The following is a 22,599-nucleotide window of genomic DNA, read 5'->3' on the forward strand; positions in this document are numbered from 1 at the left end:
CCAGCACACGCCCCCCACCCCCGCCTCGGCCCCGGCCGGTGTCAGGCATTTCCAGAGCTGCTGGAGGGGATGGTTCCAGCTTGGCTCGCAGAGCTGCAGTCTGGCAGGTCCTGCCTGCCCGGGCTCGCACAGGCTGAGCGGAGCAGACCGACGGGCGCTGGAGGTGTAAGGCAAAAAAAAAACCAAAAAAAAAACCACACGCAAAAACCCCAAACAAACAAAAGATAAAACAAACGAAACAAATAAACCAAACAAACATAAAAAACAAAACAAAAACAAACAAGAAATAAATAAATAAAAAAAAGAGGAGGGATCAGGCAGGTTTCCCCAGTGGATTGGGGAATGCTGGAAAGGGGGGACTGTCCCCAAGAGTCCCACTTCCAGGTGTCACTGAATCCATCTCTCCTGCTTGGTCTCTGCCCCAAAGCCCAGCCACAGCTTCTGTGTTGCCCTTGAACCCAGAGAAGCAGACTCAAAAAACAGGGAGACCAAACCCCTCTGCACCATGGCCTGGGTTCTGAGAGACACCTCAGGGGACAGTGGGGTCCTCGGGGAGCAGCAGGGACACCAGAGGATGGTGCCACTTCAGGAAGGGCATCGAAGTCTGCAGGGTCTGCACTGTGGGCCCTGCTCAGCCCCCAGCGTGCAAGGAGACCCTGCAGAGCCCCTTGCCTCCCCAGCAGGGCCCCCCAAGCTGGGGGGGGGCACTGCAAGCTGTGGCTGAAGCCCCTTTGTTGAAGGGGGTGGCTGTGGAAAAGCCATTGGCTGTGGTGGGGGGGATGGCAGCACCCAGAGGGGCTCTCAGGGCTGCACAAGGCTGGGTAATGCCCCAGACAGACCCCCACACAGGCCTGGGGGGGCACAACAAACCTCCCCAGGTGCTGCAAGTTTCCCACAGTCAACCATGAAGGACACCTGGGTCCAATGCACCTGGCCCATCACAGCCTGGCTCTGTGCCTCAGTTTCCCCCTGAGTCAATCAGAGCCAGAGGGACTGTGATGGAGGATAAAGCACTGATGTTTTCTTCTCTTCTGTCTCAGGGCTGCCCCAGCATCTCCCAAGAGCAATGAGAGTGCTCTCCTTCCAGCTCTGGGTCCAGGGGGCTCTGAACCATTGCACATCCTCTCCTCCACTTGGTTTTCCTGCAGCATGAGCTGCACTCCAGGCCCCTGGGCAGCATGGGTTGCAGCTGTCCCACCTCCTTGTGCTACTCTGGGGCCAGGCTGCGGGTTCTCCTGGGCTTTAGCCTCCCTTCCTGGGCATCACCAAGCACCTCTCACACCAGCAGCACCTCCAGCCCCAGCAACCTTGTGCTGGTGCCCCAGCACAGCTCTCCCACTGGTGCCATGCAGCAGCCCTTCCCATGCCCTCCTCCTGCCTCAGCTCCATGCCTGACCAGCCCTTCCCACCCCCACCCCTCACAATACTTTCTCAGACTTGATGACTCATCAGAAATTATTAAATTTTTTTGCCCCATGAGATTAGCTGCTTAAAATGGCAGTGCTGGGCAGTGATAAGGCTCTCAGTCCTTGCAGAGGGGAAGCCTCCTCCCAGGAAGCACGTTCCCTGGGAGACAAGTGCAAGGGAGCTGTGCCATCATGGACAGGCTGCTGGTGACTGCAGTGTGGGGATGCTCCTGCAGCTGGCAGGGGCAGAAGTGCCCTGTTTGCCATGGGAACAGACCTTGGAGACCCCCTGCCAACAGGCTCACACTTTCCTCTCCCTCCAAAGGGGAGGATGCAGCACCAGAGGAGCCTCAAGCTCTGTTCCCCTTGGAAGAGGGAAAGCAATCTTCCCTTTTGTACAAAATGCTGTGATTTAAGCCCCGCAAATGTCACCCTGTGAGACAACAGAGCCCCGAGGGGGGTCCTGCTTTCCCCTGGGAAACCATCCACAAAGTCAAACAAACAAGGAGGAGAACACTGCTGGTGCATTTTGTTCCGGTGCTAACTTCTATCCCGCGTTAAAAATAAAACAAAATGTTGCTAATAAAACCTCTGCAGAAAATTCCCAGCATTTGGAAAGGGCAATGGTGCTCCCTGGAGAAAACAGGCCAGCCAGTTCCTGGTGCAGGGACTCTGCCACCCTGAGACAGCCTTCCACGGGTACTGCCGTGGCTGTGCCTTCAGCTGGTTGGACTTGAGCTTTTCAGAGCATTTAACTCCGAAGAAAACCTATTTTTCTCCCCCTGCCAGATTAATGGCTCTGGAGAAGATGGGCAAGAGTTGAAAGCAAGGCCCCAGTGCCCTCACAGCTAGCATGAAATCACCCTGCCACGCATTGAGCAGCACCCACTGTGCTCAGGGTCCCTGCCTGGGGAGAACAGCAGGCTGCCCACCCTTCATCTTCCCTCTCTGCTGCCTTATCTCACGCCTTTTCTTTTTTTTTTTTTCTTTTCGCTTGCTTAATGGATTTGGCTCCAGCCCCCACTCACTGCTGTGCAAACAAACAGTGTGGATTAGGCTCCCGTGTCGCAGTCCCACGCACAAAGCCAGGCTGGGAAGGTCAGGGCACGCGGGTCCTGCTCCAGCAGCTCACACTCCCTGTCAGCCAAGGGAAGCCACAAGCTCCCTGTGCTCTCCTCCTCCTCCTGCCACCTCTGGGGTGTGAGGATGGGCCGGGCCAGGCGGTTCTGCTCCCGGGTTCAGCTCCTCTCTGCTGGAAACCCGGGGAGAGCAGGAGAGCACAGCCTGCCCAGGGTAGGGTTGCTCACCCGTGCATTATCATCTGAGCATCACAAGTTGCAGGCAGAATCTGGAAGTAATTGCATTTGCCTTTCTCCTCTGGCTCCTGCCAAGCCTGGCTCCCTGCAGCCAGAGGGGAGCAATAACCAGAACCTGGGGCTGGACACAGGCTGCATCCCAGCACACACCTTAACCCCTTCCACCTTCCTCTGCCCTCCTCCCTGGGGCTTGGCTGGGTCCAGCGATGCTCTCAGAGGGAGCAGCACTCTGCACTGCACACCCTGCATGTCCCAGGTGGGCTTGGGGGGCTTTGTGCCTTCCCCAGCCCCTCCCACCCCCTGACCACGCTGATGGGGCTCAGAAGGGGTCTGTGGGGTGCCCAGGGTGCTCTGTGCCACACTTCCTGCGTGGCTCTGGGGTGGATGAAAGGCAGGGGTGCAGGGCAGCAGTCGGGTGCTGTGTCTGCCCAGACCCTACACCTCCTCACACAACCCCATCAGGGCTGAGAGGGAAGGAGGGGGGAATCCCCATCCCAGGGAAGGGAGGGGATGTGGGATAGTGCCTGTGCTTTCCTACACTACCCACCACCAGCCCTCCAGTTCCCTCCCACAGGGTTAAGGATCACTGCATCTGGGCAGAAACCACCAGGGCACCTTCCCACCAGCTCCTGATGCTGTATTTTGGGGTGCTTTAGGGCTCAGGCAACCTATTGCAGTTTGGGGTTAGTAAAGGGACTTGCCTGGGCTGTCTGACCTCTGGCTCCCTGTTCCCAGGGGGAATGACCACGAGGGACAGGGCATCACGAGTGCCACGAGGGCACAGCTGCCTTGGGGAACCTTCCACCCCACTTCTCTGAGCTCTATTCCACACTCCTGTCCTACGGCTCCGGAAAACTCCTTCTTCCAGACACCACCCCCTCCCTCTTCCTCGGCTGGGATCCCAGCAGCTTCTTTGTGTCTCCCTTCTCCTTCCTCTCCCCTTTCTGCGGGGATTATTAACCATGGCTACGGGGCCTTTGTTTAGGAGGGGCCTGGAGCGGGAGCTGGGTGAGGGGCTGGGCGGGTGGACAGAGGGAGGGAGGAAGGAAGGAAGGAAGGACATGAGTGGAAGGGGGGAAGGAAGGTGACATCTGGATTTCTGTGCTGGAGGAGCACAATCTCCCGGAGCAGCTGCATGGAGACTGCCAGGAGCTCGGCGGATGCTGAGTAGTGGCAAAAATCCCCAAGAAAAGCCAAGATGGTGATGACCCAGCCCCGGGTCACCCAGCCCCCAGCACCTGCCCCAGTGATGGTTGGATGATGGACCCAAGAGCCCCAGGGCTGTGCTTGTGGTGGTGTCGGTGACTTGGGCTCGGTCACACTGCACAAGGAGCAGTGCAGGGGTGGCAGGGAAGGCTGTGGAACCGAGCTGTGGACGGACAAGGACAGCTGGGAGAGCAAAAAACTCCTGGGGAAACCTTAGCCAGCCAAGGGCCACCACCAAGGCACAGGGGGAAGGAGCCTTGTGCTGTCACTCGACATCCTGGGTGTAGGGATGGAGCAGGTGCAGCCCTGGCACAGCATGCAGCACATTGCCACCCTCTGCCCTCCTGCTCACACCTCTGGGTGCTCGCGTTGGTCACCTACGTGCCCCAAGCCCCTCTCCCAGCCCCAGTGCCCGGTGTGTGTGCCCCCCCCAGGGAGCAAGGGGCAGACTTGGGGGCGACAGGGGCAGCAGGGGGAATCTGTGAGCCCAGGGATGGCTATTTATAACCCAGCTTTTTCCTTCGGAAGACTTGTGAGCTCATCAACCCCCCAGTGCCGGCCCGGAAAAAGGCCCCATTGTCTCGGCGCCAGATGGGCTGGGGCTGGGTACTCACCCACACAATGGGGTGGATTATGCACCCAGGGTCCTGCAATGGGATGCCCGGGGAGGGAGCAGCTGCTGCCAGCACCCATGTGTCAACCCCACAGCCCCAGCACGGGCTGCCAGGACAAGACCAAGGCGGGGAGGGTCACCCCTTCCTGACACCACAGCTCTGACACCACAGCTCTGTCACCACGGCTCTGTCACCACGGCTCCCTGGAGGGATGGGGAGCAGGAACACCCCTCCCATGTGCTCCATGTCACCCAAGTTTCCTGGCTCCCTGCTGCCAAGGAAAAGAGGAGAAGCCCTCCTGAGGTCCCAGCATTACCTACCCCCTGTGCTGGGCTGCAGTGAAGTCTTCATCCCCAACTTCGTCTGCAGGGCCTGAGGCTCCCCCAGGACAGCTTGTTAGGAGCAACTGGAAGAAAACTTAATGAGAGATTAGTCCCAGGCAAGTGGTGAGGCCAGCCCCAGCTTTGGGGGAGACCCTCTTGCACCCATGGATCACTTTGGGAAAGGCTTTGGCTCCCTGATGTGGTGAGGACACATGGCACGGGGCGAGGTGGCAGTGAGCGGGACCCAGTCCTCATGCCACCCCCTGGGCCCCTGACCCTGCACCCTGCTCAGCCCCACAGCATCAGGGACACACCAGAGCTTCAGGGCCCAGGGGAGCTGTGGGGCTGGCTGGGCTGAGCAGGGATTTCTCCTTGCAGGACTTTCCCATGGAAGACAACTTGCTTTTCCCAGGGCCATCTGGCCAGGCTCCAAGAGAAGAGAGATATCCCAGCTCCCTTCCAGAAGGAGCCACACAGCCCTCCAGAAACCCGGCAGGCAGACCTTGTGCTCCCACTTTTCCACCCATCTGCAGGGCAAACAAAGGCAGGGAAGGTGCTCACTGCCTGGGACACTAGGAAAGACAGGAGACTCCAGCTCCGAGCCTTCCACGGGCTCTCCCTGGCCACGCAGCAGGCAGGGTGGATGCCCACTGTCATTCCCTGCTGAGGGGGATGTGTGTGCTGGGGAACACCATCATTGCACCCCCAAGGCATAGGGGAAGGCAAGAGGAAGAGTGAGCCACACCATTCTGGAGCTGAGCCCAAGTGGGGATGTGGGATTTTCCCGGAACGGATGCAGGGAATGAGCTATTGTTCCAGCCTGGGCTGAGCTGCATCACCCCTCACTCTGCTGAGGCACCTTTGGGCAAGGGCAGCTTGAGGGGAGCTGAGGTAAGGCTGCTGGTGACCATGCTGGCTGGCTTGTCCCTGGCACTGGGGATGCCACACGGGCAGGGAGGGAACCCTGGGGATGGTCCCAGTTGCCCATCCATCCACCGGGATGCTGGGAGCACTGGGCTGACCCCAGGAACACCCTTCAGGTGCCCAGACAGCAAATGGCTAAGGAGACAGCAGGAGATGCTGGGGAAGCTGCTTGTCCTCCCCATGTGGAGCCAGGTGTGGAGGGAGCCACGGTGATCCCCAGCACTGACATCCAACCCTGCACCTGCAGCCTGAGCTGACAGCCCTTTGTCTGCCTCATTTTTCCCATTCCTCTGCCACCTCCAGCCAGCTTGCTGGGACCTGCTCAGAGAGTGATTGGAGCTGCTAAGCCCGGCCACAGGCTCCACAAAGTCTGGACCCCAGAGTCACAAGCCCTGATTCCCCCCCTAAAGCACACCGGGTTCCAGCAAGCTCCTCAAACACCCAGCCCCAGGGGGTTGCTCCTAACCAGCTAAAAGCCCCCAGAACAAGGAGGCCGAGGCTTTGTCAGGTTGCTCCGTTTCCCTGCCAGCCTGCAGTGAGCTCAGCACCGGGCAGGCAGCACCCAGGCATGATGCAGCAGCAGCCCCGTGGCCAGGCTGGGTGCCAGCACTGGGTCCTTTCCAGGCAGAGCTGTTGAGCTCACCTCCCGGCCTCCTGCACCCTGTGGTGGTCCCACATCGCACCAGTGCAGCCCAGTTTGCAGAGCCCTGTCTATCCAGTGCCAAAGGAGCACTTGAGGGGCTGAGCATCCCATCCCTGCTGCCAGCAGCTGTCACAGGCACAGCTGGGAGCGTGGTGGCATCATGCCTGGACCTCCAGCAAGTGCAGGGACAGCTGGGGGGGGGGACCCTCCTCACAAAGAGGGTGTCCTGGCCATGACCCAGCTGCTTGGCACCCTGGCAGGGACCTCCATCCCCTCCTCAGGCCCCCAGGGGGTTGTTTTCTTCCCCTGCACCCTCGACTCTCAGCCTCTCCACTGGACCCTTGCTCACTCTGCTCCCCAAAAATCCATCTTCCAGCCTGAACCCATTCCCTGGGTGCTCCCAGCACCCTTCCTCACCCCACGTCGGGGTGCCCGAGCCCTGCGTGTCTCTCTCCAGGTCTGGGTGCTGCAGAGCTGCACAACCTCCAGCTCGAACCCCCCCCCAGAACACGGAGCAACAACACAGAGCAGAGCAAGGACCTCCCCAGCCTGCAGCCCCTGCTCCCCCCTGACCCTGCAGCAGGGAGACCCCCGGAGCAGGGGCTCTGGGATCAGGGAGGGAGGGAAGCAGGTGCAGGGCTGGAGGTCGGGAATGATCGGGGCACACCCAGAGGTTGAGCTCAGCTCTTTTTTTTTTTTTTTTTCCCTCATCTCCTGTTTGGCAAAGCAACGAGAAATCCAAACATGACCATAAATGCCGAAAGCATCTTGGCTCTGTCACGTGGGCACAGGCACAAACCCCACTGGGGGATGCGGGAAACCCACAGCACACACTGACCAGAAGGGGACAGGGAGGGGACCGGGAGGGGAGGGGACAGGGCTGGCAAGGAGCCAGATGATGAAAGGGAAGGGGACCTTCCTCCTGCTCCCTCGCTCCCCAGGAGTGCATCACTTCCCTCCTTGGCCGGTGCCTCCAAGGGCTGAAGGTACCTTCCACATGGGTCATCTGCTCCGCTTCTCTCCCCTTCCTGAAAAAGCCTCGGGCTCCAGGATTTTCCTGAGCTTGTCATCACCATCAGGGCCGAACCATCTCCTGGGGCACCTCGGAGTGAAGGCCAGGACGCTGGCAACACCCTGCCCAGGATCCGGCAGGGAGGGCAGGAGCGGCTCTGGGGCTGTAACCTTGGGCGAGGCCATGACCATGGATTTATTCTGGGATCTCCCGCAGGAAACTGCTTGGTGGGGTGCGAGCAGCGCTTGGACCTTGGGCTGAACAACCCTCCCCGTGCGGGGCTGAGGCTGACACCAACTCATCACACGAGTGACCCCAGGGACGCTGCGGTCCCCCCCCCCCTCCTCTTATCCCCCGCCATCGCCCTTTAAAGATTCGTCATAGGCGGCTCCGAGCTCCCGCAGCCAATCGGAGCCGCTCTCCCGGCAGAGGCCCCGCCCCCATGCCGCTCGCCCCGCCCCGCGTCCTCCGAACCGCCCAATGGGAGGCGGGGAGAGGTGCTGCCCTCGCCGCTGATTGGCCCGGGACTCGCGCGGGTAGCCGGAGCCAACATGGCGGCGCCCAGCGCCCGGGGGCCCCGTCCGGGCCGCGGCTGACGGAGCGGCTGTGGCCCCGCCGGGGCGGCCCCGGTGCCGGTGGTCCCGGTGGTCCCGGTCGCTATGGACCTCCTGTTCGTGCTGCTGCGCGGCCTGCGGCTGGCCCTGGATCTGCTGGTCCTGGTGCTGGACGTCAACTTCTTCCTGGTGTCCTCGCTGGTCTCAGCGCTGCTCTGGCTCCTCGCCGCCGCCTGCAGCCTCGCAGCCGCCGCGGCCGCCGGGGTTGTGGCGTGCTGGGACGGGCTGCTCCTCGGGCTGAGCTCCGTGGCCCGGGCGGCCGGCTGCTTGGCGACGGGCGGGCTGCAGGGGCTGGCGGGGCTGCTGCGCGGTTGCTGCTGCGGCCTGGAGGGGCTGAAGGTGGCCGGGCACCTCCTGTCGCACCTGGGGCTGCGGGGCAGGGAGCTGCTGCAGCGCGGGGTCTGCGGGCTCCTGGGGTGCGGGCAAGCCCTGGCCCGGCAGGTCTGCGAGGGCCTGGCCATCGGCACCAGCCTGCTGGCTTACCTGGTCAACAGCCTGGTCAACGTCTGCCTCATCGGCACGCAGAACCTCTTCACGCTGCTGGCGGCTCTCTGGGACTCCCTGGCCGGCCCTTTCCTCAGGGTCACCGACCTGCTGGCCGCTTTCCTCGCCCACGTCTCCAGCGGCACCATCGCCGTCTCCATCCTCCTCTGGTCACCTTGCCAGTTGGCCTTGGAGCTCTTGGCCGCCGGCGCCGAGCTCTTCGTCAGCGTCTTCTTCGTCAACGTCTACGGTCTGGGCTTGCTCCTCCTCATCGTCGCCGTCGGAGCTTTCGTTTTCAACCCCGGGCTGCTCTGGACTCTGACGGGCTACCTGCTGGGCTACTTCCAAACCCTGCCTTCCTACCACCGCCTGCAGAGGGACGTCTGGAGGCTCTACCAGGTGGCAGTCCTCACCCTGGGCATGGCCGTCACCTCCCAAGCCTGGCGCAGGTTGGTGGATTGGAGCCTGCAGGTGACCGACTGGAGCCGGGGAGGGGACAGCGACCGAGGGGGGCAGGCGGCCCCGAGAGCTCCCGGCAGGCTGGCGATGGCAGGGGTCTGGCAGCTGCCAGCCCAGCAGGAGGACCAGCAGATGGGTGCCTGGCAGGTGCCACAGCCCCGTCCCGCTCTCAGCCGAAGTGCTGGGGGGGGACAACGTCCCCAGACGGCCAGGGAGGAACCGAGCACCTCCCGGGGAAGAGCTCCCAGGAGGCAGGAGCTGAACGCGGCGGACGGGGACGGGGAGGGCGCTCCGGATGACGACCCTTGGATGCTGCTGAAAGAACAAGAGGAACGTAAGAAATGCGTCATCTGCCAGGACCAAACCAAGACGGTTCTGCTTCTGCCCTGCAGGCACCTCTGCCTCTGTCAGGACTGCACAGAAGTCCTGCTCCAGCAGGCCATTTACCAACGCAACTGCCCGCTGTGCCGCCAGATGATCCTCCAGACCCTCAATGTCTACCTGTGAACCCCAAGGGGAGGGGGTGGCTTGGGTCATTCTCACAGAAAGTCGAGGGCAACCCTGTTTCTGCCTCTTCCCAGGAAGCAGAACTTCCCAGGGCTGCCTCAAGCAGCTTCAAAAGAACTAAGGGTGGTGCTGAAAGGGCCAAAGGCTGCTGAGGGTGTCTGCCAGCCACGTTTCATCTGTATCTAGGTTGTAGCTCTTGCTAGCAAGCACAATAACTGATCTGTGCATCAGGCTGAAAGAGTCACCTTTGTTTTTGTCAGCACCTTCTGTTTCAGGGCCTGTTGCCTCAAGCCTGCAGCAGTCTGAGATCCAAAGCAGAGTGCAGGAAAATGCTCTGGCCCCTCCTAGCCAAAGCCAAGGGGAAGGTTAAAGGCTTTGTTCTGGGAATCACAGGGGCTGGTGCAAGAGAGGTTGGTTTTTTTTTTCTCCCCAACGCCTGAGCATAATACTACCTGGCAGACTGCATTCAGACCTGTTTCCTTCTCCTGCCACCTAAGTGGGGGAGCTCCCTGGGAAGGAAAGGATGTGTCCCTTTTGCAAGGCCTTAGGAGAGCAATGAGCACACTTATATTTTTTAGGCTTTGCTCCCAGCGGGCTGAACCTGGCTCTCAACTGGAGAAGAGCAGGTTTTCTGAGGTACTTCAGTATCCCAGTCACCATGGCATTGGATTTTGAGCTTCCTGTGAAGTCCTGAGCTGTGGTGACTGCAGGCTCCCTGGTGCAGGGCTCAGTGTTGCTTCTGCTTCCACACATCACCTATGCAAGTCCTGCAAGCACACGTCAGGTTATTCACACGAGGAGGCTGGAGGGAGTCAGACACTCTGCAAGGGGCAGTGGTGCTGCTTGGGGAACCCACAGGGTGCTCACAGCCCTGGCAGCAGCAGCAACAGCAGCAAATGTCTGAGCTGCTGCTGAAGGATCCTCTCTAGAGGATGCACATTTTTTCAGGCTCGGTGTGCCATGGAGCTGGATGGTTGACACCAGTGCTGCTTCCCAGCCTAGCTGGAGTGACTCTGGGAGGAGAGGGGACCACAAAGCTCCTGAGACATTCCAGCTCCAGGCACAAGTTCTCCATATCTTCTGCTGATCTGCAGCAGCGTGCCTGGAGCAGTACCAGGACCACGGCTTTCTTTGATTAGGGCAGGGTTACACTGTTGTTCTGTCTTACTGTTTGTCAGAAATGTAGTTAGTCTTATTTAAAAGTGTCCCCTGGAGTCTAAAAAGAGTATTGAATCTTGGCTGGGGAGGGCCTGAGATGGCTCATCCCAGCTTGATCAACCAGCACCATTCCAAGAAATGTCTGGGCTGCAAGAGGACCTTGCACTAAAAAGCTTTTCCTTTTCCAGCTGCTTGCCTGAGCTCAGCCATTCACCACAGCCAACTTTGGCTGGAGCCAGACTGGAAAAAATCTTGTCTCCTGGACTGGAAGCCAAGAGCCTGAGGGTGGCTGGCATGGTCTTCCTTCTCTATTCTCCTTCTTCCCCAGTGATTTAAGCCAAAACAGAGGCAGAAGAGAGGCCAGGCCATCTGGGAGTTGCTTCTGCTCTGCAAACCTGAGCTGTGGGAAGACAGGAGCTTGTTGGAGAGTGGCTTTGCTCTGGGAGGCACTGAAGGTGCTGTTGATGGGTTGGGACCAGCTCATAGATCTCGGGGTGCAACATTTCCTACGTGAATTGCAGGGGGGAAGGGCACCTCCCCAGGCCTGCAGTTCTCCCTCAAACCCTTTTTCTATTCCAGCAGTCACGCTTGTTGTTTTAGGGCCTGTATGTTTGCTGCCTGTTTATACAAAAAGAGAAAGCTTTGCCTTAAGTTTAACTCTTTGCACTATGGACTAGATACTGAGCAGATTAAAGTCTCCTTTACCAAAAGCTGCCTGATGCCTCATTCTTGGGAAGGCTTTTCCCGGGGTGGTGGTGGTGGGGGGAGGTGGGTTCTCCTTTTCCCCAAGGAGGGAGCAGCACAATGCTGCTTGGTTACTCCAATTTAGGAGGACAGCTTGCTAAAAGCATCCCCCACCCCAGCGCTGGGAAAATCCCTGGCATCCCTTTGTCATCCCAGCTGCAAACCCCCATCCCCCAGCCCTCCTGAGCTGCTACAGGCAGAGCCCCGGGGACTACAGCCATCGTCTGCCTGACAGCAGGGAGCAGGCACGACAGACGCTCGGCTCATGATCACAGCCCAAGAGGGAGGGAGCAGGTGCCGAGCAGCAGCCGAACCACAGGGGGGCTTTGGGCTGCTCCTCAGCACCAGATTTGCTCACTCATTAGTGGCGGGGCACAGGGAGCCAGCCTGGACACGGGATCAACCAGTCCCAGCATCTCTAAGCCACCATGCTGAGGCTGGGAGGGTCCTCAGATGGTCCCTCCCTCCCTCCCAGCCCGTCTGCTCAGGCAGGGTCCAGTCAGGTTCTGAGTATCTCCATGGATGGAGACCCCACTGCCTCTCTGAGCAGCCTGTGCTAGGGTTTGGTCACACACACAGCAGCAGATGGAAAGTCCTCTTAAAAAGGTTGTCCCCTCCCCTGCCATTCCCAATTTCAAGGTCTCCTTACCATGTCAGCTGGCAGAGGTCATCCGAAGGTGTCTGGAGAGTGCTCCCTGCATCTCTTTAGCACTGAGGGTGCTGATCCTGTGCCATAGCCACAAGCTTTTAGGTGGAGCAGGAGACATCCTGCTGCTGCCAGGGGTCACCAGGGCAACCTTCACCATTGGGCACTTCCACCTCCAAGCCTGGCAGGCACAGACTCTGCCACCACACTTGAAGGTTTCAGCTCTTGCAGCTGTAGGGACTCAGAGATGATCCAGTTGGTCTTTCATCCCTTCTCTGATGCCATGCAGCCTGCTCACTTCTTCCAGCAGCTCATCCACTCAGCAGCACACCCAAGATATCCAAAACCCTCCATACCTTTTGCAGGCTGCCAGCCAGGTGCACCAGCACCAGCAAGAGGCTCTGCACACTCTCTGCAGCTCAGGGGCAGCCAGGATGTGTCCTCCAGATTGCAGGAAGAGTTGCTGGAATGGCTGCTGGGGACTGTGACCTTGGTGTGCCAAGGATATGTATGTGCTGCTCTGAGAAGAGGTGCTGGGACTTAAAAAAAAAAAAAAGTACCCAATACAAAACCCAAAACAACAGTTCCCCTTTTTTCACAAACCACTGCCCCTGCCAGATGCCCTACAGAAGCTGGGTGCTGAGCCTGACTCCTGTATATATAGACTTCCCCCTCACACTGGCTAAGTGATCAGGAACAGGAGCAGCTGATAGAGTTTGTCAGAAGCAGCTGGAGCTTTCTAGAAATTTGCCAGAAGTTAAGGTCTCCTTGAGCTCTGCCACCAGGCACAGCAAGTCCTTCACCTGCTGGCATGACCCCACTCACACTGTCCTCTGGTGCTAACACCAGAGGCTCAGACACCCTACACCGCCAGAGGCCTGAGCAGCTACATCCCTCTTGCTGTCCCTCTTAAGGGTGGACACACCCTGCATCTTAACAGCAACAGGTTTTGCTTTTCTGGAGACCATTGCTCCTTCAGGAGAGCTGGGAGATGGCTGTGCCCCTCCTGCTTACCCTGCCTGCCTGAACTGCCTCACCCCATTCCTGTTTGCCTGTTCCTGCTTGTCTGCTCCTGTTTGCCTCCTCCTGTTTGTTTCCCTCCTCCTGTTTTTGCCCATTCCTGTTTGCCTGCTCCTGTTCACCACTCTCTGGGTCACTGCTGCTCCTCGCAGCCCTTTCTATCCCTCTGGGCAGTGCTGGGTGCCACCCCCTTATCAGCTGATTGGCCTCACCTGAGACCACCAGCAGAAGGTTGTCTTGGGCTGCCTCTGTTTGCTGTGCTCACCCACATCGTGATAGGGACCAAAAGATGCTCCCAGCCCCCATACACCTCCCCTGGCCTTGTCTCTAGAAGAAAGACACCTCCCAAAATAGACAGTGCCATCCATCGATCTGCTCTGCAGTGCTGTTTGCCCCTGGGTGGCTCTGCTTACAGAAGAGGCAATCTCAACCCAAACAGAAGCTTCAGCTGTAACCCAATCCTGTGGCTGGGGCTGGAAAGAGGAGCCTGCGAGATGGCTGTCTGAGTCCCTCAGCCCCTCAGGGCCCATCGAGGCCTCACCCCTGCTCCCAGCATCCCCACGAGCCTCTGTAGGCTGGAGGTGGCCCTTGGCACCACTTGTCTTCTGCATCATCCCCCCCATTACCACACAGCCAGGCAGGTTCCAGTGACATGCCCTTGGTCACAGGGCCAGTGTGGTCCCCAGTTCCAGGATGAGGGGTTTGGCAGCCCCTTTTGCAGGTGGTGCTGACCTTCAACTGGGGCACACAGGCTGGCCCCACTGCTGCCATCCCATCTTGTTCATCCCAGCTGGGCATGGCTATAGCCCTGCGGGATCACAGCAGCATGACCTGAGGGGGCAGCAGGGCAGCCAGACTGGAGCAGAGGCATCTGTTCAGCCGTGGGAGGGGGGTCCCGGGCTGCTGAGAGCCTTGCGGGGTCCCGCTGGCATGGCCAGGAGAGGAGCCCACCCCAGGTGCCACCCCAAGGCCGGGCAGAGCATCGCTTCTCATCCCTTCTCATCCCTTCTCATCCCTCCCCATCCCGCTCCGGCAACTGGGCCCCAGAATGAGTTGGGCCCCTGGCCAACAGCCCCCTCCCCGGCAGGTCCCCGCAGGGACCTATTTTGGGCAGGAATGAGGAAGCTCTTCATTCCCCTGCTAAAAATAGGGACCTTTCTCAGAGGCGGGTCACCGCGTTCACACTGCAGCGCGGGACTGGCGGGGGGGCGGGCAGGGGCCCCGCAAGCTCCGTGTCCAACCCCCTGCGGGGCCAGGGCCCCCTCTTCGCCCCGGGCAAGCCCTGTCCCAGCGGGGTGGCCCTGGAGGCAACGAGACCCTCCTGTCCTGCAGGGTGCCGGTCCGATCCCCGCCGTCGCGCCGTAGGGAACCCGGGCACCTTGGGGTGGGAGGGGGGACATTTCCCCTGACCCCGTTCCCATGCCGAGGCTCCGGAAAGGATTGTCGCAGCCGCGGGTGTCCCTCGCTAAAGGGATGCCGATGCTTCCATCTAGTGGCTCCCGCTGGCCCTGCTGCCGCGGGAGGTGGCCCAGGACCGTCCCCTGGCGTGGCCCGTGACTGTCCCCTCCCGTGGCCGGGATCCACAGGCAGCAGGCACAGGGGTGTCTGAGAGCCCTTTATTGAGGGTGACGGAGGGAGGGAAGGGGCCGGGATGCCCGCCTTGCCCCCCAAACGGGTGTGCCCGGGATAATACTCAGCTCTTCTACAGCGCAGCTGGCGGGGTGCTGCCCACCGCCCCCGGGGCGGCAGAGGGGGCCCCGTTCCTGCCCTGCACCGTGGGCAGCGGAGCAGAGTGGGGGTCCCGGGGTCCTGGCTCCCACACAGCACTACCCCGACACTGTTTGGCCCCCCGGGGAGGGGACAGTGTCAGGGAAGGGGCATGTGCTCCATCCCCGGCTGCACCGAGGGCAGGCTCAGGCGAAGACGGCGGAGTTTTGCCAGTAGGAGTAGACGAGGAAGCCGGTGAAGGTGCTGTCCGTCTTGACGCTGGCGTAGAAGCCGATGTAGTCCCCTACGCCCACCTGCACCCACACCTCGTCCTCGGGCTCCAGGCGGACCAGGGCCCCCCCCGAGAGCGAGGTGGGCTTGGGCCAGTTCCCGTAGTACTGGAAGAAGGAGGCGACGGACTGCCCGTTCTTCATGATGTCAAACTGGAGGCTGGCGCGGTAGACAGTGGCGTGGACGGCGAAGTAGTAGAGGCCGGGCACCTCGCAGGTGAACTTGCCCGTGGTGGGGTCATAGTGGCCCTGCTCGTTGATGAGCACCACGTCGAAGCGGATGGGCTGGTCGGCCAGCGGGGGGCTGCGGGACTCGGAGCGTTTGGCGCTGAAGGCTGAGCGGGGGGCGACCGCGCAGGCGCCCTGAGCACCCTTCTCACCGTGCGCTCCGTCCACGCCGGGGCTGCCCACCTCCCCCCGGGGACCGGGGGGTCCTGGGGCAAGGAGGAAGGGGACAGAGTCACCTCTGAGCCACCCAAACCATCATGGCCCCCCCATCATCCATCCCCATCCATCCCACTGGGATTACAAGCCTCCCATGGGATGCGGATGGTGAATGGCCACCGTGGCCAGTGCTCTGCCTGGGGAAGAAGCACAAGCAGGGAGGGCCAAAGCTTGGCTAACTGGGAACAGCAGCAGGCTAGAGAAAGCCCAACAGACTGGGAGAAACCCTAGTCCAGGAGCCAGGGCAGGAATTGATAGAGCCATGTTCTGGGGACAATTTGGTGAACCCTCCTAAAGCGGGAGGTGGAAGAGAGGAATGGCAGCAGGGATGGGGAGAAATGCAGCTTTGTCAGTGACAGGGAGAACAGGGTCATCACAGGCAGAACAGAGGGGCAGTGGTGGCATGAAAGGGGCACTTCTGCAGGATTTGCTGTGCCAGCACCCAGGTCTCACCCCATGGCATGAGGGCATCCCCCACAGGAAGTGCAGAGCAGGTCCCCCCTCCCAAGCCAGGATGTCTCCTTTCTTACCAGGTGGGCCCATCTCGCCCTTCTCCCCTGGCATTCCCATAGCCCCATCCCGGCCATCTCGTCCATCTCTGCCTGGCAGGCCCTGGCCCCCATGCAGGCCTGGGGTCCCTGGGATGCCCGGCTGCCCTGAGCACAGCCCAGGGATCTTGTTGTCTTCAATCTGCAAGGAGCTGCCGATGAGTCCAAGGAGGAAGAAGAACTGCTTCATCTCGTCTGCCATGGAGGGGCTGGAAGGGGGCAGAGAGGTGTAATGGCTCTGGGGACCTCGGTGAAGAGGGCTGGGAAACAGGCTGGCAGCACCCTGGCAGGGAGGGGTTGTGGGGGTTGGCAGGGGGCTCTCGGCAGGCAGTGCGTGGCCGGGCAGCAGCTCGGGGAGCGTGGGGCTGTGCTGTGGCCCAGCCCTTGGCAGCATCCCTGCTGCTGGAGGCTCTGCTCCAAACCCTGCTGGCTCCCCGGAGCACGGCTGTCTGGGGCTGCAGCATCCCCAGACCACCCCGGTGCTGGGGGCCACCCTGGGTCACCCCCAACCCTTCCCATGCCAGCCCACTGAGAGCAGAGCCCCGTGGCCAGCGTTAGCCCCCTCCCCGTGGCCTTGCTCCGGGAGAGCTGCTCTCTTCCCCCTCCTGGACGTAGCTGCAACAAAGAGGAAAAGGAGGAGAAAAGTGTCTCTCCTCCGCCCAGGCACCGGAGCCGGGACCCCAGCGAGTCCCAGTCCCCCCCGGGCATGTGCCAGACGGAGCTGGGTAGCCTCACCCACTGCGATCCCCACGGCTCCTGCCCCAGTGCCTCGCTGCTCTCCGGTGTGGAAGGGCTGCAGCTCCTCCTGACCACTTCTCTCTGCCGAAGGCCCTAGGAAAAGCAGCCTCTCCACCCCACCCCCCTCCTCCTCCTCCTCCTCACATCTCTCCTCCCCAAATCCAAAGGAAATCAAGGGCCTCGGGAGCCAAAAGCTACAAGACAAGGGGAAAAAGAAAAATAATCCCATGGTGTCAGAAGTGCTGTAAGCAGGGGGAAGGGAGAGGCAGACAAACAGCCCGGCAGAGGGAGAGGAGGAGGCTGGGGAGCACCTCGGCTGGACACGTCTGGGCACACCGGACACAGGGAAGGGGAAGGAGAGAAAAGAGGCAGCAGAATCAAAGTGGAGCAATAGAAGGGCGGAGGGAGGGAAACCCAGCAAAAGGCAGGCAAGAGGAGAAGGAAGAGGGAGCCGTCGGGGAGTGCAGGTCCCTATTCTCGGAGCCTGGGGACTGTCCCAGGCAGCGGGGCTGGAGCAGGGAGGGTGTCAGGGTGCACGCAGCCTGGCAGTGCCCACGCCCAGAGCACCCCCGGGGAGCCACGGGAGCCATCCAGGGGATGCTGTGCCAGGCCGAGCGGGCAGGAGTGTGCCTGGCAGCAACAGCAGCAGGAAGGTGGAAATGGCCGTGCCGGGATGCAGGGATAGCCCGAGGGGACCGCAGGCACGCGGCGAAACTGGGACCGTGCTGGGCTTTCGAAGGCACTCCCGGCTTCCTTTTAACCGGTTCCAGGACTGAGTGCATCCAAGGGACAGCGTCAGAGGCCGAGTGGTGGGGCAGTCCCGGGGCTGAGGGGTGTCTCCCTGTCCTGCAGGCAGCTTTTGGCAGCCGGGACAAGCGGGGAGCAAAGGAGCTGGGTGGGCTTGAACCCCCCAACCCCCCATCAGAGGGGGTGTGTGGGAACAGCAGTGCTGCAGAGTGGGTCCTGCTCCCAGCCACCCAGGCAGGGGAATTTCTCACACACCCAGGGGGGGTGGGGGCAATGGGAAGCACGCTGGCACTGCTGCCTTTCTCCTCCCTTGGGGGGTGACCACAGCACAGTGTGGGTGACACTGCCAGCTGAGCCTTCCTGTCCTGGATGCCAGGGCCAGGCTGGGTGCTGGCAAGGAAGCTGCCTGGCTCCTCTGTCCCAAGGTGTGAAGGGGCTGTTTTTGTTGGCCAGCTGGGAGCTGGGTTGTGGCTGTGGGGTGTTGCCAGGCTTGTGGCCATCAGGGTGGCCTGAAGGCAGCACAGCCAGCTCAGCCAGCAAGGTCACAGCCCTTGCTGGGACAGGATCCTCTCTCTGCACCATGCAGCTGCCAGCCTCGACCCCTTGACACCTATCCATCTCCCTGAGGCCCTGCAAGTCCCACAGCCCATCCAGGGCAGAGCCAGCAGCCTGTGGGGCCCTGCAGCCAGGCAGCCTCCCCTGTGCCACTCCATTCCTGTTCAGATCCCACACCCCAGCCCTGCCTTCCCTCCCTTGGCTCACATCTCAGTTTCTCCTGGATTCCAGCAGGACTCACCTCCCCAAATGAGCCACCTGCTCCATCAGGTTTGTCAGCTGGTGACACTGTTTATTCTGCTGGCTTTGGGGCTGTAGGACACAGCCAGCCCTGGGCCCTTGTGCCTGCAGACTGGTTCACCCTGGCCCATCCTTGCTCCGTTTGGGGAGCATTAACCCTTCCCCTGCTAGGCTACAGCAGCTGCCTGAGGGCTGCAGGAAAGAGGCCGTGCACAGCCTGGAGAGGCTGAAAGAGAGAAGTGGGCTGGGAACCATGCACAGCTCTGACTAACACCCCTGGGGCTGGCTGAGGAAGGGGAGGCAGTGTCCAACCCTCTTGCCCCCAAGAGGAGGATGAGAGGGGCATTTGGGGTGGGAAAGCAGCTCTGGGCAGGCCACTTCAGCCCCTGCTCCTTTTCCCTTGCCGGGTCAGGGCTGGAAGCACTCTACAGGATCACTGGAGTCAGGCAGGATGTTGCAGTTGATGGGCCAGAGGATGCCAAGGAGGCTGAAGGACTGCTGGCACCGCAGCTCAGCAGCCAGGCAGACAGCTCTGCAGGGCTGCAGGACACCCCCATCAGGGGTGCACTTGGGCACAAAGAGGCTGCAGATGAGGAGGCGGAGGTGCTGGTAGCAGGCGAGTTCCATCAGCGTCTGCAGGAGGGTGGCAGTGAGCATGGCACAGTGTGGTTTGGTGCTGGCAGCACCTCGGGCAGCCTCTGGGCAGCTCACCTGATAGTCCTGCAGCACCTCAGCAGCTCCCTCCTGGTCGGGGATGGTCAGCCAGATGTTAGGGAAGGAGGTGGCATTATAGCCCAGCCCCAGGCACATCTCCACTTCCACAGGCTCACAGACAGACCCTGCCCCGGGGAGAGGTGCTTCCCTTCTGACAGCAGCAGTGGTGCCCACAAGGTGTGCCTCAGGCAGATGTAACCATGGGGCAGCTCCAAGGACTCAGGGGGAGGAGGTGAGTGCTCAGTGGAGCACCCCGGGGTGGTACTCACCAAAGGATGGGTAGGAGACCCCAGTGCAGTTCAGCTCATCGGTGCCATCGGGACAGTCGTGCCACCCATCACACACAGACTCCAGTGCCTGGCACTCACCATTTCCACAGGAGAACTCTGTGGGGCTGCAGGTCTCTGCAAGATGTTTTTTTCCAGGGTTTTACCCAGTCTGGCCTTGAAACCCCCCAAGGGTGGTGACTGCAGAGTCCCTCTGCTGGGCTACCTACTCTCTGTGGCATTGCGGGCTTGGTAGGTGGCGAAAAAACCATCATCTGCTACTCCCTCATCTGCCACGAAGAGGACAGTCATGACATGGCGTGAGGAGGTCAGGGTGGGTGGCAGCTGGTGGCCACAGAACCTGCCAGGTCACAGGGGTGAGTGCTAGGGATCAGGGCGGGATGCAGGGCTGACCAGCACCTCCCCAAACCCTGTCCTCTGGTGGCTTCACCCCAGCAGTCTGCCCTGTGCCTCAGTTTCCCAGCTGAGCCACGGGATCCCGGTGCCCCCAGGCTGGTGCAGCAGTGCAGGAGATGTCAGGGGTGTGTCTGTACCTGCCCATGAGGCTGGCAGCCCCCGTGCCTGCGCTGTCGTGCACCTCCACGAAGTCGAAGCTGCAGTCCTCGTGATGCTCCAGGCTGAAGTTGTGGAAGTGCAGGTCGATGACGTGGCCCGGGGGCACTGAGATCTGCCAGAGGCACAGCTGCAGGGCAGGGGGCAGCCGGTGACCCCTGTGAAACAGGGCAGAGGCACCCCCAGCTCTCCCTGCTGGGAGGGTGCCTCCCACTCCCACCCCTCACCCTTCCTCCCACCTCTCACCTGCTGGTGTGGGTACGGCTGGGGATGGTTCGGGGTGGAGAAGTGCCCCTCCAAGGCAGTCAGTGGCCCCCCACACTCTGAAGGGACACACATACAGCTCTACCCCCTCTCCCCAGCCCTCCACCCCCGCCTCCCACCGCCCATCACTGGTGGCCTCCAGCCAGGTGCCACGGGGGACACTGGCACACCTTTGTGTTTCAGGCTGCAGTTGGCCTCATCGCTCCTGTCCCTGCAGTCATGGAAACCGTCGCAGACAAAGCCCAGGTGGAGGCAGAGCCCCTGGTCACACAAATGCTCATCCCAGGCACAGGTCCCTGCAGAGCAGGCAGTGACAGCCAGGCTGGCTGTGGTGTCCCCCCCAAGGGCACCCTCAGTGAGAACCCCCCTGCAGTGAGGAGTCCCTGCAGTGCCCTGGGGGGGGGGGGGGGTACATACTCTCAGTGCCCTGGGGGGGGGGGGGTACTCACTCACTCTCAGTGCCCTGGGGGGGGTTACTCACTCTCAGTGGGAAGCACAGCTCTGTAGTGAGCACTGAAGCCCGGGGCACCCACACTGCTGTCAGAGACGAAGGTGACACGCAGGTGGTTGGAGTTGGTGTTAAAAGTCGGGGGGGCCACGTTGCCACAAAACCTGGGGGCACAAGGAGCAGTGAGAGGTGCTGCCTGCACACTGGACCCCCCTGCTCCCTGCCTGCAAGGGGCCCTACCCACCTGGCCGGGTTCCCCCGAGCTGGGGGAGGGTCCGTGCCACCAGCCCCCTGCTCCTCGTAGAGCTCCAGGCGGTCGAAGAGGCAGGAGGCAGTGCTCTCCACGCTGAACGTCTCCATCTTCAGCTGGATGGCCAGGCCAGGGCTCACCTCGATGTGCCAGATGCAGAGGGTGTCGGGTGGGTAGGGGCCAGGGTGGTTGGGAGAGCTGAAGGAGCCCTCAGGGCCCCTCAGGGTCCCACCACAGGCTGCACAGAGCAACAGCGTGGGCATGAGCTGGTGCTGGGGGTGCTGGGGGGGCACCCCTGCCCTGGCACACCCTGCCCTGCCTGCCACTTACCTGCTGCTGGCGTGCTGGAGGTGGGCAGCCAGCTCTGCCTTGGGGTGGCAGCTGTCCTGGGGGATGGGAAGTCCCTTCGGGTGGGTGCTGTGGTGGTGGTGGTGCCACGGGCAGGTAGGGCACTGGGTGGCTGGGGGGATGTCAGCTCTGTGCTCAGGGAAGAGCAGGGAGTGCTCAGCCCCAGTAGGGAGGAATGGCTGCAGAGTGGGGAAGGGGCTTGGGAAGCCCACCCAGCCCCATGTCCAGTGCTCCCACCCTGTCCCACTCGTGTGCAGGTCCCAGGGATTCCCACGTGGCTCTCACAGGGCCTTGTCACATTCCAGGGAGGTGGGTGAGGGCTTGCTCCTGGGCAAGGGGCACTGTCTCCTCACAATGGGCAGCTCCTGGGAGGTCCCGTGTAGGAGCGATGCCCTCGCTGTGCCCCTCTCCCCCTCTGCTTCTGTGTCCCTCACCCCACGGTCCCAGCTGTCCCCACAGCACTCACGGTGGATGACGATGCCCAGCAGGAGGGCGATGAGGAAGAGGAGGACGGTGCTCATCAGAGCCACGCAGAGCCAGGTGAACTTGAAGTCAGCACGGTACCGCCAGTCCGCCCGGCGCCAGAGCTGCTGCCCTGCGGCAGGGTGAGGGAAGGGGGCAGAGCTTCGGTTCCATTACCCGTATCCCCCCCATCCTCCCACCCCCCTGCACGGCCGGCAGAGCCCCGGCTGGACATCCCCAGGGTGCTAGAGGGTCCCCTAAGAGGCCCCGGAGCCCCGTGGGGAGCATGCTGGGGATAAACCATCCCTCTGCTCCTGGCAGCCCTGTGGGAACGGGCTCGCATACAAACCCCCAGGCTGGTACCGATTCCATCCGGAGGTGATGTTGGGCTGGTCCCATCCTCCTCTGTTGGGTGCTCAGCGTTTGGTGCTGCCTGGGGCTCCTCGCCCTCGAAGACAGGGTTGCAGAACTCGGTCTGCAGGAGAGCGAGTGCGGGTGGCAGCGCGGGGAAGGTGCTGCGGGGACCCGCGGGTGCCACCCCCAGCCCTACCTTGCTGTGGTCCAGACCGTCGGAGCAAAGCGTGATTTCGGTGAAGTCTTTCATTGCGGCGGGGGGGTGAAATCCCACTGCAGCCTGGCTAAAAACCTCCCCAGAGCACTCTGCCCCCCGGCACAGCCGCCTTCCCCATCACCCTCTCCTCCCCAGCTGCCCCCAGGGAGGGGTCCCCCGGGGCAGCGTGGAGACCCCCTCTCCTCACACCAGTGACAGTGCCAGCCGTGCCTACTCCAGCCACCCCACCACTGGACCCCGTGGAGCCCCGAGGGCCATTCCTGCCGCTCCCCAGTCCCCTCTGCAGGCCCCTTCCCCCTCGCCCCGTTAATCCAGCTCAGCTGAGGATGCCGAGGTCAGGCTCTGGCACAGAGAACCGG

At 61.5% G+C, this 22,599-nt stretch overlaps 3 protein-coding genes across 4 annotated transcripts; 1 reads left to right on the forward strand and 2 right to left on the reverse strand.

Moving 5' to 3' along the window:
• Nucleotides 1-7,105: 7,105 nt before the first annotated feature.
• Nucleotides 7,106-10,025, forward strand: RNF26 (ring finger protein 26). The gene has a single exon (XM_071769007.1). It carries the CDS (start codon nt 8,104-8,106, stop codon nt 9,505-9,507), a length of 1,404 nt encoding a protein of 467 aa, XP_071625108.1. The 5' UTR covers nt 7,106-8,103; the 3' UTR covers nt 9,508-10,025.
• Nucleotides 10,026-14,675: 4,650 nt separating this feature from the next.
• C1QTNF5 (C1q and TNF related 5) lies at nt 14,676-18,282 on the reverse strand. Of its 2 annotated transcripts, none has more exons than XM_071768942.1 (3): nt 16,800-18,282; nt 16,047-16,273; nt 14,676-15,506 (listed from the first exon to the last, which is right to left on the reverse strand). In XM_071768942.1, the coding sequence occupies exons 2-3, from the start codon at nt 16,264-16,266 to the stop codon at nt 14,989-14,991; spliced, it is 738 nt and encodes a 245-aa protein (XP_071625043.1). In that variant the 5' UTR covers nt 16,267-16,273; nt 16,800-18,282; the 3' UTR covers nt 14,676-14,988. The 2 variants fall into 2 exon arrangements, with proteins under 2 accessions (XP_071625043.1, XP_071625044.1); XM_071768943.1 differs by having other exon boundaries at nt 16,047-16,347.
• A 93-nt stretch (nt 18,283-18,375) lies between these two features.
• Nucleotides 18,376-22,539, reverse strand: MFRP (membrane frizzled-related protein). Its single transcript, XM_071768940.1, has 13 exons — nt 22,220-22,539; nt 22,033-22,144; nt 21,674-21,802; nt 21,190-21,336; nt 20,854-21,097; nt 20,643-20,773; nt 20,332-20,457; nt 20,144-20,220; nt 19,879-20,027; nt 19,555-19,685; nt 19,328-19,462; nt 19,056-19,183; nt 18,376-18,977 (listed from the first exon to the last, which is right to left on the reverse strand). The coding sequence occupies exons 1-13, from the start codon at nt 22,271-22,273 to the stop codon at nt 18,753-18,755; spliced, it is 1,788 nt and encodes a 595-aa protein (XP_071625041.1). The 5' UTR covers nt 22,274-22,539; the 3' UTR covers nt 18,376-18,752.
• Nucleotides 22,540-22,599: the final 60 nt, after the last annotated feature.

This window comes from Heliangelus exortis, chromosome 26, assembly GCF_036169615.1.
Source record: "Heliangelus exortis chromosome 26, bHelExo1.hap1, whole genome shotgun sequence".
NCBI classification, from domain to species: domain Eukaryota; kingdom Metazoa; phylum Chordata; class Aves; order Apodiformes; family Trochilidae; genus Heliangelus; species Heliangelus exortis.

What these genes read in the sequence shown, in the direction of transcription:
- MFRP (XM_071768940.1), bottom strand. Translation starts at nt 22,273, where the DNA reads ATGAAAGACTTCACCGAAATCACGCTTTGCTCCGACGGTCTGGACCAC. An exon ending in GGTCTCCTACCCATCCTTTG is followed by an intron (nt 19,184 to 19,327) that starts GTGAGTACCACC and finishes TCCCCGGGGCAG; the next exon opens with GGTCTGTCTGTGAGCCTGTG. An exon ending in AGGTGCTGCAGGACTATCAG is followed by an intron (nt 18,978 to 19,055) that starts GTGAGCTGCCCA and finishes ACCCTCCTGCAG; the next exon opens with ACGCTGATGGAACTCGCCTG.
- C1QTNF5 (XM_071768942.1), bottom strand. Translation starts at nt 16,266, where the DNA reads ATGGCAGACGAGATGAAGCAGTTCTTCTTCCTCCTTGGACTCATCGGC. An exon ending in GGGCGAGATGGGCCCACCTG is followed by an intron (nt 15,507 to 16,046) that starts GTAAGAAAGGAG and finishes TCCTTGCCCCAG; the next exon opens with GACCCCCCGGTCCCCGGGGG.
- RNF26 (XM_071769007.1), top strand. Translation starts at nt 8,104, where the DNA reads ATGGACCTCCTGTTCGTGCTGCTGCGCGGCCTGCGGCTGGCCCTGGAT.